Source organism: Seriola aureovittata, chromosome 5, assembly GCF_021018895.1.
Source record: "Seriola aureovittata isolate HTS-2021-v1 ecotype China chromosome 5, ASM2101889v1, whole genome shotgun sequence".
Taxonomy (NCBI): domain Eukaryota; kingdom Metazoa; phylum Chordata; class Actinopteri; order Carangiformes; family Carangidae; genus Seriola; species Seriola aureovittata.
The window spans coordinates 29,787,562-29,807,355 of record NC_079368.1 but is presented as its reverse complement, the minus strand read 5'-3'; the positions used below and the strand labels follow the sequence as shown (position 1 = coordinate 29,807,355).

The 19,794-nt window shown below is 43.0% G+C and overlaps 2 protein-coding genes across 3 annotated transcripts in view; both read right to left on the bottom strand.

The window, feature by feature from the left end:
* adam9 (ADAM metallopeptidase domain 9) overlaps window positions 1–8,966 on the bottom strand; it is a 26,604-nt gene extending 17,638 nt beyond the window's left edge. The window contains exons 1-3 of one of the 2 annotated variants that reach the window (XM_056375681.1): window positions 8,454–8,966; window positions 2,055–2,155; window positions 29–87 (exon numbers count right to left, since the gene is read on the bottom strand). In XM_056375681.1, the coding sequence (XP_056231656.1) occupies window positions 29–87; window positions 2,055–2,155; window positions 8,454–8,523 (230 nt within the window). In that variant the 5' untranslated portion in view covers window positions 8,524–8,966. The remainder of the gene's footprint in view (window positions 1–28; window positions 88–2,054; window positions 2,156–8,453) is intronic. The other variant, XM_056375680.1, reaches the window with a different exon arrangement.
* A 3,299-nt stretch (window positions 8,967–12,265) lies between these two features.
* On the bottom strand, window positions 12,266–18,640 carry ercc6l (excision repair cross-complementation group 6-like). Its single transcript, XM_056375679.1, has 3 exons — window positions 18,417–18,640; window positions 17,107–17,151; window positions 12,266–15,996 (listed from the first exon to the last, which is right to left on the bottom strand). Exons 1-3 carry the CDS (start codon window positions 18,470–18,472, stop codon window positions 12,522–12,524), a joined length of 3,576 nt encoding a protein of 1,191 aa, XP_056231654.1. The 5' UTR covers window positions 18,473–18,640; the 3' UTR covers window positions 12,266–12,521.
* Window positions 18,641–19,794: the final 1,154 nt, after the last annotated feature.

Below are 19,794 nucleotides of genomic sequence, written 5' to 3'. Positions count from 1 at the left end.
GTGTGTGTGTGTGTGTGAACAGACTTACTCGTTCCTCTCCAGATGGACCATATGATCGTTTCCCTCCACTGTGATGACATAAGACACCTGAGGAGGCGGAGCCACAGAGAGACAGGTTACTGCTTTAACAATGAAGCAAGCACACACACACACACACACACACACACACACACACACACTTACATGCTCATTAAAAACCACGTGATTTTAAAAATGGCTGCAGCTGATGATTATTTTTATCAGCAGCCGCCTTCAAATGTCTCCTCATCTGCAAGAAACTCGAGCAGTTACTCAATTAATCAATTAATCAATTATCAAACCAGCTGTTTTATCTGTTAATCAACTAAGTGATGTGATCAATATTCTCCGTTTCCTGTGATACCAGGTGTGGTGGAACACAGGTGAACAGGAAGTGATTTCACACATCTACTCTGATATGACTCCGCCCACGGACGCCAACATCAGATGATTGACAGCTGCTGTCAGAGAGGTGATTGGTCAGGTGTCTGACAGGTGTGAGATCATGTTCGCATCACTTTATATTGATCACAGCTGATCACCAGAATATTGATCACAGCTGATCACAGACTGTAAAAATAACAGGGCAGTCAGTCACTCTGAAAACTGAAGTCCAAGGTCACCTGAGCCTCTGACTCACCTGGCAGACATTGCCTCTGAGTGTGTGTGTGTGTGTGTGTGAGAGAGAGAGAGCTGCAGCTACCAGCAGGTATGGGATTACTGCAGAGATGAACACATGCCACCTGGCTGTGTGTGTGTGTGTGTGTGTGTGTGTCTGAGGTGAGTTAGGACAGGAAGTCAGCGGTGGACTACATCGTCCAGCTGCCAACAGCAGCTCGTCTGTCCTCTAACACAGCGGGGGTCAGAGGTCAACAGAGGAGCGGGGGAGGGACGAGGTTTATTAACGAGGTTTTCCATGAGAGAGAAAATTGAAAGGATGAAATGAAGGACAATAAGTGACAGTGTGTTCACGACCTGCAGGCTGACAGCCAATCAGATTTCATGATTCAGTCTCATCATTCGTGGATTAAACAAACATCAGAGGAGCTGCTACGTAGCTGTTCCCTTTGGACAGAGCCAGGCTAGCTGTTTCCTCCTGCTTCCAGTCTTTATGCTAAGCTAAGCTAAGCTAAGCTAAACTGAGAAAACAAGTTTATTAAACTAGAGCTGTTGAGTTGAGTGGAAATGTTCAAATACAGTGTGTGTGTGTGTGTGTGTGTGTACGTACGTGTGTGTGTACGTGTGTGTGTACGTGTGTGTGTGTACGTGTGTGTGTACGTGTGTGTGTGTACGTGTGTGTGTACGTTTGTGTGTGTACGCGTGTGAGTGCGGGCGTGCGCCAAAACTACTAACAAATGAGGACTCTCCAGTTTGTTGTCTGCAGAGAATAAAAATCATCTGAGAGCAGGAGAGAAAACATGGCTGCAGGCGCACACACACACACACACACACACACACACACACACACACACACACACACACACACACACACACACACACACACACACACACACACTTAAATCACACTTTTATATGGCGTCACTCGCTGCAAGCGATCTCACATTTCACCAGTGTGTGTGTGACAAATACAAGTTGAACAGGTTCCAGCATGTAGGGTGGGAAAGAAGATGACAGCGCGCACACACACACACACACACACACACACACACACACACACACACACACACACACACACACACACACACACACACACACTCACACACACACACACTGAATTGAATTGAATGTCCAGCTGTCCGACTCTTAGTGACCAGGATTTGCTTCATGTCACTTTTTAATTAGGAATCAATCAATGCAGCAGCTGATCCAGCTCAGAGTAACGTGACTGTGTGTTTCAGAGTCACTGTGCACAGCAACAATCTGCTGCTGACTCAGCACGCGGACAGGAAGTAGACCTGACCAATCAGCTGACCCCGTGCTGCTGAGTCTGTATTTCCTGAGGTCGGAGGTTACCATGGCAGCAAGAGAATAAAAGACACCAGGAAGTAAAACAAACAGAGGGAAAGGCTCATTACCTGATTGGGCAGTCGACCGTCCAGGTCCCGCCTCAGCCTGCCCCCCACGGCTCGAGGGACCGTCAGCTGATAGGAGGAGAGGTGTTCAGTCTGCTGAGAGTCTGCGGAGGGAAACAGCGGGTCAGTGTCTGAGCGGCTGTCAGCTTCATTTTAAATCAGTCTGTTCTAGTCTTCACTGGGGAGGGGCGTGTCCTCAGTTTGAGCTGGGCGATTAATCTAATTTCATTTTTGATTACGGTTTTGACTTCTGTCGATTATGAAAACAAGTGAATCCAGATAAAACGATTATTGTGCCGCATTCTGTTTCACAACACATTTCAGAGCTCCGTCCACAGAGAAATGCACACAGCCTGTATTCAGAAACTGAGCCTTAAAACCAGCCGTCAGGACTTCTGGAACTTTGTGATGTCACAACAAAGCAGTCACCAAGCCCCGCCCACCTGGACCCACCATCCAAACCTTGCAGGATTTGGTTTCTCTGAGTGTTTTTACCTGAAATCTGCTTTATTTTTATTGGATCACTCAGAAAACAGTCAGCCAATCAGGAGAGAAGCTCAGAGCCTCCTCTCTTCTGATTGGCTCACTGACCTGTTGTTACTAGAGCTGCAGAGAGAAGCCTGAGAGAGGAGATGTAAAACTACACTGAGATGGTTTTTATATCTTCTGATGGATCAACACTTCAAATAAAACACAGAAGAAGAAGAAACACAGAGCTTTAAAACCTCAACTAGAATCACCTGATGTCACAGTGAAGTTGACCTTTGACCTGTTTGGATTATAAAATTTCATCACTTTTTTTTTTAATCCTTAAAGACATTTGTGTTAAATTGTGTCATAAGTTGTGAGTGAATTCTTGAGATATGGCCAAAAATGTGTTGAAGGTCAAGGTCACCTGGACCGCGACCTCTGACCTCTGACTCCCAAATTCTATTTAGTTGATTGTTGAGTCCAAATAAAAGTTTGTGCCAAATTTAAAAAACTTTTTTCCTGAGATATCGTGTCCACAGGAAACACGACGCCTCTGACCACAGCTCAGTTCAGCAAATCCACGTTACACTCTTTAAACCCTGAACTCTGAACCCTGAGCTCAGCTGCCGCCGCCACAGACGTGTCTGGATCCCCGTGACTCTGAGGGAGCCTTCACCACACGAGGAAGAAGAATGACGTTCTGCAGACTCTGTTTCCTCTGGTTTCTCTCAGTGGATTTTCTGGGTGTTCACTCATGACGGACTTCAGAGATAACGATCTCCTCAGGAAGCGCAACTCACACTGAATCTAAAAATATGTGTTTCATGTCTGTTCGACGGCGTCGTGTTCTGATTGGTCGGTTTGGGTCGGAGCAGAGTCTCGCTGTGAGACGTTTAGATTCAGCGTGTAGAGCAGCCTTTTAACATCTTTGACTCAAACATGAGGAACAACAACAGACACGACCTCTGTGACCTCTGTGACCTCTGTGACCTCTGTCTGTCTGTTACATAAAGTCTTTGTGTTCATATTACTGCCGGTTTAGCAGCTGTTTGTTTGCCTCCTTTCATGGAATGAATGAGGCATTTATGATTGTGTGTGTGTGTGTGTGTGTGTGTGTGTGTGTGTGTGTCTGTCAGTTTCCAGGTCAGAAACGCTGCCTGCTGATCTCTGAGGACAAAGACTTCACATTTAAGTCATATTTAAAGGGACAGTTCAACTTTTTGTGCTGTATTACTGATTCTGAGATTAGCTTCAGGGTAAATTGAAATAATCCCAACAATAAAAACACAAATGTTTTCTGAACAGAAAGTTCAAGTACCTGTTTTTTTTCCTTCCCATGATCTTTCATTTATCTTATTATTTTGCACTTACACATTTATTTTTTGTGAGTTTTGTGATTTAGTGTAATTATTTAATCATTTGTTCACTTATTTTTTTATTTCTTTATTTAATTTGTTTCTCTTGGATAATGTTCAAATCCAGAGGACAGTCCTTCGACCTTTATATCATCTGTTTTATAACTGCAAATGTACATGAATATCATTTATAATAATAATATTTATAATAATGTAAATGACACTGGTACAACACACTGCATGTTTAACTGTCCTTTAACTGTTTAACATTTGAGAATAGTTGCGAGCGTCTGTGACTGACTGACTGATCACAGTTCCACCATTGCTCAGTCGAATGCCATGTGATTTAGTTGGAGTTTTCTCATTGGCCGTCGGTCTTTCAAAATGAATTGGTGCAAACTGTTTGTATTAGGAGGCGTTCACAGACTGCAGTGTTTTCAGCACAGAGCATTTGATGTCACTTGACTAACTTCTTGTCCTGTTGTGTTTCACTTCAATTTTATATTTTAAAACATCTGATTCACAAACAAACTATTCTGAATTCATTTCTGATTTCTCCTCCCTCTCCCCCTTGAAGAGGAAGTTCTCTCTCTGGTTGGTCCGAGGACGTCGCTGACAGACTCTTCCTCTGCTGCCGACCGTCACGCCGTCAAGTAACCTTCCACCCACTGAATCACATCCTGTCTCAAACTCCTTCGTCCTTCTTCTTACTCAGCTCTCAGCTCCTCAGTCTGAGGCTTCACACCACTCGTCTAAACCTCAGAGCAGCAACAAGACCTGCAGCCTCAGCTCTGTCAGACTGGGTGAACACGACGGCCCCATCGTGGTCGTATCCCTCCTCCACTCAGACTAGTTCCAGGTCACATCCTGTTCATCCAGAGTCAGAGGAAATATTAAATATTTGTGTGAAACTTTGTCATAATTGCTGTAAAGTCTAGAGTTATGGCTGAAAAGTGTTTTCTGACCTTTGACCTTTAACCATCAAAATGTATTCAGTTCATCCTTGAGTCAAATTTGAAGCAGTTCCGTCAAGAGATATTGTGACCACGAGAATGTGACGGACGGACAACCTGAAAACAAAATGGCCGCCAGCACGGAGGAATAAAAAGGTTGAAAAAAAGACCTCGGTTCAAACACTGACGACCGACTGATGCTGGATTTAAGGAGTCCAGAGTAAATCCAGATCAGACAAACATCCACCGGTCTGGACCCGTGTCAGGTAAAAAGCTCTCTGCAGGTCGGCTGACGACCCAGTTAACCCCGCACATCAACTGCAGATTTGTCTAATCTAATTTAATCTGGCTTCATCTGTTCACTTTCTCTTCTTCTAACAAACCAGACAGACGTCGAACAGAAGCTTCAGGAGTCTTCAAGAACATCGAGAGAAATCAGAACAAAACCTGCAAAAGACTCTAAAGAAAATCTAGACAAGTGAAGAAAGTGTAAAAAACATCCTAAAGAGGAACCTTAAAGAAAACCCCCAGATGAAACTAAAGCTAAGAAAAATCTAGATTTTTAGGAAAATGTGGGGAAAATCTAAAAATGAAATCAAGAGAAAGTGTTGAAGAAAAACAGAGAACATCATTTTAGTTTAGTCTTACTTCAGAGTTTGTGCTGCTGTCGGCTGTGACTTTTACTTTGTTTTTGAAATGATGAAAAAAATGTTGATAAATCCTGAAGAATGCAGAGAATTTAAAGAAGGTTTAGAGAAATCCTAAAGAAAAGCCACAGAAATATTAGAAAATCTAGAGAAACTTACAAAAAAAGCCAGAAAAAAACAGAAATCTATTCAAATTCAAACAGACTGCTAAAAGAAATTCTGGAAATGTTTTAATGGAAACGTGGAGGAAAAACTTCAAGTGAAACTTTTACGAAACCTAAACAAATCAAATTTAAATCCTGAATGTAGAAAATCTACAGAAATCTCAAAGAAAACTAAGAAACATTCAAACCTCACATGAAAAAGTTCAGACACCGTCACAGACCCTGAAGTGAACTCAGACAAACTCTCAACAGGAAGTTGAAGAATCTGTTTTTTTTTCTCTTTATCCTCAAAACAAACAAAAGAAACGTCGCAGAGATCAGGAGCAGATCTGGATCTGGATCAGCCAAGTGGGTTAAGATGTTCTGAACCTCAGGAATCTGACCTGATCTCGCATCGGCCAATCAGAAGCCACACCTGACCTCTTTCTTACACCTGACATGCGGCCAATCAGAAACTAACTAAACCACACCTGACCTCTGACCTCTCAGGCGGTTTGGAACCGGAGATGCTCTCGGGTCAGAGGCAGATTTGGCGCCTTCAGCAGGTCTGTGATGATGTGTGTGAACAATAACAGCCTGGATGAGCAGGAGGAGAAATCAAACTCCACATAACAAACTCAACAATGTTTCTTATCATCAGGACCGACGCTGCGTTCAGGTGAAAGACGGCGTCAGAGATTCTCAGATGGTCGGTTGTAAAAACGGACTCAGGCCAGCTGAGTTTCCACGCAGGTTTGCTTTTTTGCATGAATTGAAAATACAAATAAAAACAGGATTGAATAGAAACGAGCTTCCACACAGCTGGGTTGGATCCGTGCACGAGATCTGTGCACGAGATAGACAATAAGAGAAATGTAGAAAAACAGCGGAGTGATCCTTCACCAGAGAACGTCTCTGTACACGAAGCTGAATGTGAATGTGTGACTCAGTTTGTTCATGTTCAGTTCAGAGGGAAAAAAACAGAGTGAGTCATCATTCAGGGAAACAGGGAGGACTGCTGTGTGTGTGTGTGTGTGTGTGTGTGTGTGTGTGTGTGTGTGTGTGTGTGTGTGTGTGTGTGTTGCTGCTGCTGGTTCCTGTAAATGTAATCACTCAGATTTATTCAGACTCTCTGTTTGAGAGTCTGTTTCTGTTTCTGTCAGCTCACAGCCAACACACACTCTCACACACAGCAAATACACAACACACACACACACACACACACACACACACACACACACACACACACACACACACTCTGTTACATTCTAAGTGTTAAACAGGGTTTAGTTCCTGAGCGACTCGGCTGTGAACGCTGTGGCCGATGACGCTAAGCTGCTTAAAACTCAACCTGCCTGAGTGACACACACACACACACACACACACACACACACACACACACACACACACACACACACACACACACACACACACACACACCGAGAGGAGAGCTGGTGGCTCAACAGTCCACGAAGAAACAAACCAACAAATCAATATCTGATCCTGAGTCAGTTGTGATTTCCACTCTGGTCGAACAGAAGCCTGAAGCGCACGGAGGCTCGTTCACGTCGGATGTTTCATCTTTAACGATCCGCTAATAAAAACAGGTTTACAGCAGGAAACTGTCACAAACCTCAAAACACAAACGTCCCTGTTCTGTTGAAGCAGCGTTTTCCTCACACAATGCCTCGTTTTCACTGTGTTGTGAAGTGTCCTTAAAGGCAGCAATAAATAAAATGTATTATTATTATTATTATTGCTATTATTATTCTGCCCCTGCACGTAGCTTCCAGTTTATTAGGAACACCTGACTAATGTTATAGTGCAGCCAAACAAAACTTGGGCTGCAATAAAATTAGAAATAAATTTGACTTTTTCAAGACTGAAGAAAAACTGATTTTACATTTGAATCTAAAGCACAAAACTCACCTGTGTGATTTCATCATCTCACCTGAGACCTTTCATAATAAAATAATACGTGTCATTTAGGTGTGGACGGGTGTTTCTTATATTTTCTCACAGCAGCACAAGCTTCTCCCTCCACAATGATCCTACAGCTGAGGGGGGGGCAGTGTGGGGCAGGGGAGGGAATAATAATATACAACAATAATATAATGTGAATAATGTTATTGATCATTATTTGTAGGCACAGTGTAAAGAGAAGAGTGCTTACAAAAAAAAATCCTGATTGGAGATGGTTTGTAAATCTTGTTTTCATTTTTATTAGAAGTTTCAGTTTTTCTTTTTTTTTATTTCTATTTTTATTTTTTATTCTATTTTATTCTTATGCTGCACATGTACCAACCACCTCCTTTTTTATTTTCATATTGCCCGTGTAGAGAAAAGTCTACGCTGCTGTATATACTGTTTCTGTACAGTACAACACAGCACAGTGTGGTAGTATTACTATTTATATATTATAGTACTGTGCAGTACTGTGCAGTGCAGTGTAGTTCAGTGTTGTCATATATTATCTAGTACCTAGAACAGTATGTTGTACATAATGTACATAATGCAATACTGTACAATACAAGTACTATTACAAAGTAGTAGAGTGGTAGTAGTACTGTACAGTACCCTACAAGGTAGTACAGTGTAGTAGAGTACATTATGTAGTACTGTGCAGTAGAGTGTGGTTAGTAGAGAGTAGTACTACAGTGTAGTTTATCACAGTACTTTATGTATTGTTATGTACAGAGTAATACGGTACAATACTACAGAACACAGTACAGTGTGTAGTATTGTACACACACACACACACACACACACACACACACACTTCTTCTTCGCTGCTTATTTACACACAGCTCTGTCCTGACCCCCCCCCCCTCACCTCTGCAGAGTGAGTGTCCGCTCAGCAGCAGCAGACAGCAGACCTCCAGCAGCTCCACTCTTCCTCCCATCTTCCTCTCCTTCTTCTTCTATGGAAAATAAATGTCACCGGGCGGCAGCTCTCTCACACACTGTCCTCCTCTTGTTGCTGTAGTTTGTATTCCTGTAGTTGTTGTAGTTATAGTTGTTGTTGTTGTTGTTGTTGTTGTTGTTGTCTTCCAGCCCTCTGCCCCCGCAGAGCCTCATGCTAAACACCCAGCGGCGGGTTTCTTCCTCGGCCGAGCCATTCCCGTCCGTCCCGGCTGCTGATCCACCGTGAGCGACCCGCCGCAGCTCCGACGTTTCCCGCCGCAGTTTGACTCGTTATCTGTGTGAGTTAAAACACAAACTGTGGCTGAAACAAACCGTTTCCTCTGTCCCTGTGGACTGTCCTCTCCCCGGGCAGCGGAGTACTCCTCTGCTCCTCAACTCCACCATCTAATCCAGCGTCCAGTCAGCGGAAACGCTCCCTGCTTCTTCTGCACAACTTCAAAATAAGAGTCCGACCGCCTCAGGCACATTCTGCCAGAAGCACCAATACTGGAGCCTGGAGTAAAATGAAAGTTATAAAAACACCCAGTGAAATACAAAAAGGGACATTTTTTCAGGATTAAAATTTACTTATTTTCTTGCAACATGAATGAAGAGTTTATACAATATGATGCTTTGTTATAAATTGAACCACCCAACAGTAAATACAAGTAGAGCCGAAATGATAAGTAAACTCATAAAAAGTCAATTGGCAACTTTTTGATTACCACTACAACAATAAAATCCTGCTTTGGAATGAATGTATGAACAATAGGAATAATAATAATATATTGATATAATAAAATTGCGGTCAGTCAAGGGTCCATTTTTCTGCATTGCGTCCTGTTTTCCCCCTGATTATATTTTACCTTTATACCGTGGTAATATTTTCACTGTTTTACTTGCAAAACAGTATTTTTACAATGTGGTAATTGTACAATGAGATTCTATTATTGCTTTAAACACACCAGGATAAAACAACAGGAAGTAAAAAATATATTAAAAAAAAAATACTGTATGTCATTAAACTATTGGATGTCTAAATTCTAAAATGTTCCAAGTTGTACACTAAAGAAAGTTAAATGTTTTGTAATTGTATGTTGCTGAATATCACACTATATTACTATCAATGTTATGTATCGTACATGCCAATGGCAAATATTTGTTCAGGTCATGAAATATAATGAACAATATATTGGAAAATCATGTCTTATTCAATTCACATATTATTTATAAGCCATTAACTTTAAATATTTTGTTTGTGTAGGGTTAAAAAAAATTGTTTTGCACAAAAACGTTACATTTTCTTGAAAACAAGAACTTAAACAAAACAAAGTGCATCCATTTGTGCCAAAAACTGTCAAACAATGTCGTGGCTTCTTCCCACGTTGCTGCGATCACTGTAAAGCTTTTATTTTGAAGTCAAACTAGGTTCTGTTTCTGTTCACGTGACCAAACTAATATCCACCGGGGGGGGGGGGGGGGCTTCAGCTGCCCAGACACCACATATCGGACTGTGCCGTGAAGCAAACCGAGCGCCCCCTGTCTTCACGATAAGTTTATTACAAGTTGATGGTAAAGGTGAAACCGTCCCGCTCAAAGTTCGACCTTCACTGAAACACCGCCGGGACGTCCGGGTGCCTCGTTCAAACACACCTTTAAAGCGTCCGGCTCTCAGCCAATGGGAGAGACTCGAGTTTGTAACGTGATCCCCGATTGTCTGTCTGAAATTTAACACCAATGAAGAAGATAGTGATGCGTTCAGGTGTCTCTGGTAAACTCAACAGTCTGGAAATATGAGTTTATTTCACTTAAATATTTTTTTTGTCAATTTCAGATATTCAGAGTGAATGATATTTCCAGGAAGACTGGATTCTAAGAAATCAAATTAATTGATTGGTTATTGATTAATTAGCAGCAACACCTAAAACAGCGCAGTTTAGAAGACAAAAAAAGATTTTATTTACACTCAAATTAGAGCTACAATTAACATTTCACTCTACTATTTAAATAATCATTTAGCCAACACCGAGGTGATGTCTTTAACTGTCCTGTTTTTTCTCACAATTATTATTAATATAAGACCAAAAAAATAATGAAAACAAATGATGAAAACTGTCACTTGCACTAATAAATATATTAATTTAGAAATTTCTGTCAACTGTTTGTGCACATTAAGCAACTTCCTGCCTCAACCAAAGGAAACTAACAAATACCAATGCAGATACAAACAGGTATTTTACTTGGGAAACTTGGTGTCAATATAAACAACAGGTGCAAGATACAAAAGACTTTGAAAAACAGAATGTCCCTGATGAAGATGGCGATGGCGGTAAACATCAACGTGTGATAAGTGTTCAGAGAAACGAACACGCTGCTGGTTTGGGTTTAAACAAGGGATGCGACTCAGTTCTAACCGTCTTCAGGCAGAAGCTGTTTTCAGGTTCTCGAGGTTGGAGGTTCTTCCTTCCCCGGGACGGTTCTACCGTCTCTGACCCAGCTGCTGGAACAGCTGGATGACCATGAGCTGAATATCAGAATCTCCGGGTTTGATGTTGATGGCCTTTAGAAGGAAGCCCAGGGCGTCGTCCAGCTGCCCAGTGTTGTAGCACGCCTTCCCGCTGCTGACCAGGGAGTCGTAGCTCTCGTCCTCGGACTCGACCACGTTCGTCTCGACGGTGCACTGCTCCATTCTCTCGGTGGAGGCCAGCTCCAGCTCGCCGGTTGATTGGTTGAGGTCACTGCTCATTTCCTCTCCTGATTTACTGATGACATCTGCCGACTCAGAGTCGTCGTCGTCGTCGTCCTCCTCCTCCTCCTCGTCCTCCTCCTCCTCCTCCTCCTCTTCCTCCTCCTCATCCTCGTCCTCCTCCTCCTCCTCCGAGTTCAGGGTCTCTCCGGCGGTCTCCTCCAGTTGAAGTTCATGCTCCTCCTGTGTGTCAAGGGACAGATTTTAAAATCCTTCTACTTGTCTATAAAGCACCGAATGGTCTCGGGTCAAACACATCTGTGATCTACTCGTACGTTCAGAATCAGAATCTGGTTCGTTGCCAAGAGGCTTTTCAACACAGCTGGACTTTGCTTTGGTGTTTTGGTTCGTATCAATCGACATATTAAGAAGAAAGAAATATAAAGACAGAGACATCAGAAACCTCACCTCCAGACTAACTCAGGTCTAAGCCCAACGTTACCATGGTAACAATCAATGACACCTGGACTGAGCAGTAGGATCAAACAATAGAAAACAGGAAAACATGGCTCATTATTTGTGGTTTGCTAACATCGTTATGGAGAGAGCAGAGAGAAGAGTTTTTAGAAAACGGCAGCCATTTTGTTTTAATTGTTTCACTCTTTACTGAATTTTCAAAGTAAAACGTCCTGTAACTGTTAAATTCTTCCAAAGACAAACATGTTCTGCTGAGTGTAAATGAAGCTCAGAGGTTGTTTGTGGTTCATAGGTTGGCCATTAAAAATGTAGAAGTCTTAATTTACCCAGAATTCATTGTGCCACAGTCTATCTGAAGTGTGACTGTTTGTTTTGTGTGAGACACAGTCGACGTCTGTCTCTGTGAAACCAGCTCCTCAATAAAAACATGATGTAACTGCTTGTTTTTAACGTCTTTATCTCTGCGGATGTCTCGTCTCTTTGAAACGTTAATTATTCAATTTGGTTTTTATCGTTTTTAAATGTCGTGTTTATGTTTAGTTTTTAATGAATTTCTAAGTCGCTGTAAAACACTTAAACATCCATCCTTCAACTCGAGAAAGACTCCTTCATTATTTATTTTTAGACAGTATTTCTAATTAAATACTTTAAATCTTATTTATGTCAGATTCTGTTTCTATTCTTATTTTATTTTATTTTTCTTTTATGTTGCTGTTGGGTCACATTTGAATTTCCTCTACGGAGGATCAATAAAGGTTCATCTCATCTTGTGATTTTCTCTCCATGTGATGAGGCTGCAACTAATGAGTATTTTCATTATTGATAATCACTTATTCATTTTTGTTTTGATGTAACAGCTGTGTGTGAATGGTGCTGCATGAACAGACTTGCCTTGCCATGAGATGGATCAATGATGTCTGACTCTTCGGCCTCATCATCCTCATCATCATCATCATCATCATCATCATCCTCCTCCTCCTCCTCCTCCTCATCCACCAAGTCCTGTTTGTGGTTCTCCACGTCTTCGATGATTGACAGGAGGAGGGAGAGGCGGGAGGCCACGGAGGTGTTTCCCCCGACACTCTTTCTGGACCGGAGAGGGGTGGAGCCAGAGGGCGCTGATCGAGGAGTGGAGGCTCCGAGCACCTGGAAGGAGTTTTCAAGTTGCCTCCCACCATCATCATCATCATCATCATCATCATCATCATCATCATCATCATCATCATCACAATCACCATCATCGCCATCATCACTATCGTAGATCACTGCTGCTCTTTTCTTCCTGGGAGCTACGATGGAGTCGTTCACAGACTCTTCCATATGGGAGGCGTGGCCGTTGTTGAGGCTCTGTGCGTCTTTGTGTTTCCTCTCACACAGAGATCTATTGACGTCGAAACTCCCCTCCACCTGCAGCTCTGCCAACAGCTTCCTCTCCTCCGCCTCCGTCTCCACAGGATCCTGAGCGTCGTTGTCTGAGAAGGCGTCGCTGTCCTCCAGCTGTAAGTTGAAGTTTCCTTCGAAGGACTCGAGGCCGGTGCTGACTCTGGACGACGTTTCTGCTCTGAAGCTTGAGCTTGAAGCTTGTAAGACAGACAGTCTTTTGTTCTGCAGCGGCGTGACGTAAGCGTGACCCAGCTCCATCTCAGAGTCCTCGCATTTTGAGTGTGAGGTTCCGTTTTGTTGGTTCTCATCAAACGCTGTGACGTACGACAGGCTGCGTTCACCTGCTGGAGCGACCGCGGCCTCCGACATCGCTGATTGGTCCATTAGTTCTTGCATGGAGGCATCTGCCACATCACCTGCAGCCTCCACCATCTCCAGAGACTTCTCCATCACCTCCTGAGAGGAGGCGTCTGCTGCTTCCAGGCAGCTCCCGTCCTGCGGGACAGACCGGTGTCTCGGTGAATCCAGGTTCTGCTCTGAGACTTCAGCAGCAGGTTCTTCCGTCACGCTCTCGTCTGAAGTCAGATTTATAACCTGGTTGCTCAGATTCTGCTGGACATCCTCGCTGCCAGAACCCGAGCGGTCCAGCTCCACCACAACCGGTGAGCGGTTTAGGTCTCCGTCATGTTGAGGATATGACGGACTCGGTCTTGGATTTCTTGGTTCTCTCTCGCGGGGCCGCTCTCTGTTGTTGCCGTCCGGCGGCTGTCTGAGCCACGCCGGCTCTGTGCTGGAAGCCATGCTCTCCACCAGCTGCATTTGCAACTCCGACTCCGCCTTCATCAGCTCTTGAGCCTTGTGGACCCGCCCTTCGATGTAATGTTGCTCCTGCTGGTCCTCCAGCGCCCCGTCGTGTTGGACGTCGAGGGAGAACATGAGGTCGTGGTCGGAGATACCGAACATCTCCATGGCGTGGAGTTGGGCGATGTGCTCGTCCAGCTCAGGGTCTGTCTGCCGGTGTCTGGAGTGCAGGGCCTGAAGCTGCAGCTGTGTGGCCGAGGACTGGGTGTCCTCCAGGGTGAAGAGCTCCTTCAGCTCCTGTTTGCTGAAGTATCTGAACGGGTCCTTCTTGTCTCCGGTGTTCTGTCTGATGAGGGAGTCTTTGAAAACCTGCCGTCGGTAAATCTTCTCCTCCACCGTGCCGCAGGTGATCAGCCTGTAGATGACCACGTTCTCCGTCTGCCCGATGCGGTACGCCCTGTCCACGGCCTGGGCGTCTGTCGCCGGGTTCCAGCTGGGATCGTAGATCACGACTCTGCTCGCTGCCGTCAAGGTGATGCCGACTCCGCCGACCTGGGTGGTCAGGAGGAGGACGGTGTAGCGCTTGTCTGTCTGAAACAGAGTGATGCGCCTCTGTCTCTCGGCCATCTGCTTTATTGTGCCGTCCAGCCTCAGCACTTTGAAGCCTCTGTTGCCCAGGATGCGTTCGATGATGTCGAGCACCTTCCTGTAATGAGCGAAGACGAGCGTGCGGTGGCCTTCCTGTTGGAGCTGCTCGAGAAGCGCAAACAGAAAAACGAGTTTCCCGGACTCGGATATTAACGTGCTGTCGGGGACGTTGGCGATGCTGTGAGAGTCCGTCTCCACGTCGTCCTCCTGCTGGTGTTCAGCTGCGCTCTCCTCCAAACCCAGCTTGGCGATGGCTCCGGCAGAGAGCAGTCTCGGGTGGTCGCACAGCTTTTTCAAAATGTTTAATTCGGCGAGAGGCGACCTGGTGGTCAGGAGCAGCTCCTTGATGTGGTCCAGTGTGATGAACTGTCGATAGATGTCCTCCTGAGCGGCGCTCAGGTACGTCCACACAATCAGGTCGTTCTTCCTCGTCAGCGTTGGCATCACCGCCCCAGAGTCTTGGTGTTCTTGTGGGACTAGGCCGTCGCTGCCGTCCGCCTGCTCCTCTGTGTGAGGATGTGCGCCGTTCATTTTGTTCTTCTGCACTTCTGATTTCGTCCTGCGGAGGAAGTAGGGTTTTATTATGACCATGAGGTTCTCAGACATCCGGAACCCGAGAGCCTTTTCTCCCGGAGTGGCGTCCTTCTCTCTGGCCCGGGTGATTGGATTTTCATACTCTGCTTTGAACGTTTTCGCCGTGCCGAGGAGCGTTCCTTGACAAGCGAAGTCGAAGAGCGCCCACATTTCTCTCAGGTTGTTCTGGACCGGAGTTCCTGTGAGGAGAACTCGGTTCTTCGACGGTACGGCGCAGGCGCTTTTGGCCGTTTTGGTGGCCGTTGTTTTTATTTTGTGTGCCTCGTCCAGGATCATGTAGTCCCACGTGAACTCTTTGCCGTTGTACGAGGACAGCTGCTGCCAGTTGTTCATGAGCATAGTGTACGTGGTGATGATGACGCCACCCCTCTTCTGGACTTTCTCCAAGTTCCTGGTCCTCTCTCGTTTGTTGGTTCCATGAAACTCCTTCACCCTCATGCCGGGAGTCCACTTGGCAAACTCCTTGGTCCAGTTTGTGATGAGTGACGTCGGCATGACCAGCAGTGTGTGATTGACCAGCTCGTTGTCGTACATACCAGAGAGGAATGAGATGACCTGAATGGTTTTACCCAGACCCATGTCGTCCGCTAAGATCCCGCCTTTCCGACCGTCTCTGTAGAGGCTGTAGAGGAAGGCCACGCCGCTCCTCTGGTAGTCATAGAGTTTGTCGTGCAAGTCTTTAAAGAGCATCAGACCGCTGTTGTTGATGTTGACAAACTCTTCATCTTCCTCCTCCAAGTCGTTCTGAGCAATAAATTCTTCGATTTTCTTAATCCTCGTTTGAAGTTTCTGACTCTGGTGGAGGTCGTACCCCAGTTTGAACAACTCCAGCGCTTTGTGCATCTCCCCTTGTCTGATGGCGTCTTTACCTTTCTGAATGAATCTGAAAGGAAAGAACAAGTCATCAGTGGGTTATAAATAAGACTGATGTAGACTGAACTAGAGCTGCAGCTAAAGATTCGTTTCATTATTGATTAATCCCTCATTTCTCGATCAGTCTATCAATATTTGTTGTTCAATTTAGTTATAAATTCTAAGAACATAGTGAAAATACTGGTTATAATTTCATTCGGCCAAAGAAGATGTCGTCATATTGTTCAAAAGTCCAGTTCAAAACCAATTATTTTCATACATGATGAGGAAAAGCATCAAATCCTCACAATTGCAGAGTTTAATAAGAAAGAAGATTAGTGGATAACAAAAATAACAGTCATCTGCAGCTGTAGTTGTAACATGTGCTTTAACCAAACTGACAAAAATGACTATTTTGGATCTTGTTTTATAATAAAATAACCTGTGGGACATATTATTATTTTACTCACATAAAATCTGGAAATAAATAAATAAATAAACATCTGTCAGGATCTCAACTCCAGAATTTAAGATGATGAATAAGGGCTTTTATTTTGTAAACATATATTATTCTGTACTTTTACTTAAGTAGAAAAATAATTATAATAATGATAATCTTTGTTTATTGATAAACTTTTCAAAAACTAACTTACAAAGACAGCAAAAAATAAAATCAACTAAATCAATAGAATCAATTAAAATAATCGGGTGTGTAATGTGACGCCCCTCCCATTCTCTTGGAGCTTGTCCTCGCCCACATCGGCAGGCGATTGGTTGGCATGGGAGAGTAGTCAGCTGATGCTGTTCACCTGGGCCTTCCACAGTATAAACGCTGGCCCATCACTCGTCCTCTCCCTTCCATCTGCTGACATCCATTTGTTTTGCACTTACAACAACACCACTCACACATGCACCACTCACACATGCACCACTCACACATGCACCACTCACACATGCACTGCTTTCGTGACTAAACTTGCTGATTTCCACACTTCATTGCTTTTATAATAAATTGCTTGTTTTTTGGTATAACTGTGTGATCTACTGAAAAGAGTCGGAGCAGGAATTATTTAATCCTGAGTGTGAGAACAACACCACTGACTGCTGGGGTAAAGAAAACATGTCTGAGTTTTTCAGTTACCTGTGGTAAGCTTCCATCTTGTCGTCTGTATCCATGGATAAAGACCTGTCGAGACAAAGGCACATCAACACACTGTTTGTACACGCAGCCAAACATCTGACGCATGACACACAACTACACACTCATCTTATACTAGGCTGCAAAACTAAAAGGCTGAGAAGCTCATCACATGTTTTAATAATAATGTAATATCTGAATCTGGAAGGTAACCAGTAATTACAGCTGTTAGAAAAAAAGTAAAGTAAAAAGTCCAATATTTCAGTCTGAAATGTAACAACATGGAAATACTCGAGTATAAGTACCTCATAAGTGTAGTAACATTACTTCAGTAAAAGTACCTTAGCGCTGCAACAATTAGTCACTTGATTGATAGAAAATATATCAGTAACTATAATAATAATCTCAGTAGACAATTCTCCTCTGACTAAACAGTTTTTCTACTTTATTTATTCATCACATGAGTTTTGACTTTACTACAGTATATTATATTATCGACACCCTCTTAAAATAATGGCCTAAGTCATTTTTTCAGGTTTTTCAGGAAACACAAAAAACTCAACAAAAGAGTCACACTTTTGACATAGGCCATTATACAACCGGGGGTAGAATTGCATGTTCCCCTCAACTGAGGATTCAGGCGATTTTACCAGAGGTGGCCAGCATCATGAGGGGGTGATTTAGGCAAAAAAAACATTTTTGTCAAAACATGACTTAGGCCATTATTTTAGGAAGGTGACGTTATAATATATTGCCTCTATTGTACAGTGTGTATTCAGCACATAGCTATTGGTCTCATGCTATTCTTTTTAACACTTTATCAAGTCTATAATCCAGCCTTTAGTGGATGGTTTCTTACATTGGTCTATCTGAATTTATTATGTTAGTCATTTTTCAATGGTTCACGGGTCTCAGATGTGAGAACTTTCTTTTCTTTTATTGATCAAATAATTAATAACTTGAAAATAAGCAGGTGATTAATCATCAATAGAAATAACTGCTAGTTACAGGCCTAATGTTCTTCATCCCTGGAGGACAATTATAAAAACACAAAGTTAAAATCGTTAAAATCAGTACCAGATACCAGACACGGTGTGGTTACTGTCAGTTTAAAGTCAGACTTATCAGCTTTATACATTTTGTAGCTTCAGATTTTTGGTTTCTGGTTAGAAACTATTTCCTGAAACAAATCAACACTTCCCCCGTTAGCAGCATCTTGGCTAACCTCCCAGCCGTGTTAACCAGCGGGACTTTAGCACTGATGCTAACTGTCTGCTAATCGTGACACAGGCATCAACGTTAGTTTCACTTACTTTTCCAGTTTCTCGGAAATCTCCTCAACTTCACCGCCACGGGGAGAAACGTCCATCGCGATGTTTGAGCAGTTTCACCGGCACAAACTGACACTAAATCCAGACACGAAACGTTTGTTTGATGGCAAGGAGGTCGGTGTGTTGTTTAAACCCGCGGCTTTTCCCCCGCAGCTTTTCCACCCTATCAGAGAGGACGCTGTGGTGACGCCACGATGACGTTATCCAATTGGAACTATAGATAGGCGGGACCAACAGCAAACCACAGCCAATGAGCAGCGTCGGTTCGGGCAGGAAGAAGGAGAGCCCTGAGGCTGAGTTTAATTTCACTACACCTACATTTTTCCAGGGAATTCCGCCTCACATCCCGGGAACGTCCCTAACTTTCATTCCTTCATTTTCAAGAGGCTTCTGAGATTTCCTGGAAACAGCACATTGAAAAAGGAAGGATAAAAGAGAAAATGTGTCTATACCTATATTATGATATATGATATTTTTCTTTTAACAAGACAAGTTGGTGCTTATAGACGGAGAGGATGGATATTTTTACTAATACTTTTCGGACATTTTATAGTTTTGTGGATATTTTACTAATATTTTTCAGATATTATATCAAAGTATGCGATATAATATATTCAGATATTATATATATATATATATATATATATATATATGGTCTAATATTTTTCTGAAATTTTTTAGTAGTAGTATTTACTCATGAATTTTGAGCATTTGATATTTTGGGGATATTTGATGTGATATTATATATATATATATTGAGATTATATTCATATTTCTTGTGGATATTTAAACATTTTTATTTAGATTTTATATTAGAAATTTATGTCTGACATTTTACAGACTTCTTTTAATTTTCAGATCACTTGATGATGATAGAAAACCACTGACCAAAACACACATCACCTACAGCTGTGTTTTTACAGATGAATACATTGTCAGTTCTGCACAACTCTGTCTGAACGACATGTTGACATGTTCTCTACACATCATTCACACTTAATAATCAGTCCATGTTATTAAACCGGGTCAGAACAACAGAATGAGGCTGTGTGTTCACAGAGGATTTTATTGTGAAAGGCCATTGTGGTTCAGCTTTAAGGCCGTGGTTCACAGGTGCAGTGACAACAAATTCAAGCACTTTTCAAAGACTTTCAAGGTTTTGTTTTTTTTTTTGTGAAATTTTCTAAACTCAGCTGAGTTTTGTGATGAAATCCACTGTAAACGTGTAGTCCTCCTCCTCTGAGTTTCTTCTTTGGGTGTAAAGTATTGATCCAAACATCTAATACAAACACTTCATTAATTACAGAACATCAAAGGAGCTATTTGAAAGTTTTACTATTGCTACATAGCCAACTTCAGC

Excerpts from the sequence above, each read along its gene's own strand:
- ercc6l (XM_056375679.1), bottom strand. The coding sequence starts at position 18,472 with ATGGACGTTTCTCCCCGTGGCGGTGAAGTTGAGGAGATTTCCGAGAAA. Across the intron at positions 17,152-18,416 it reads ATTTCCGAGAAACTGGAAAA|GTCTTTATCCATGGATACAG; the intron begins GTAAGTGAAACT and ends TTGTCTCGACAG. Across the intron at positions 15,997-17,106 it reads AAGATGGAAGCTTACCACAG|ATTCATTCAGAAAGGTAAAG; the intron begins GTAACTGAAAAA and ends CTTTCCTTTCAG.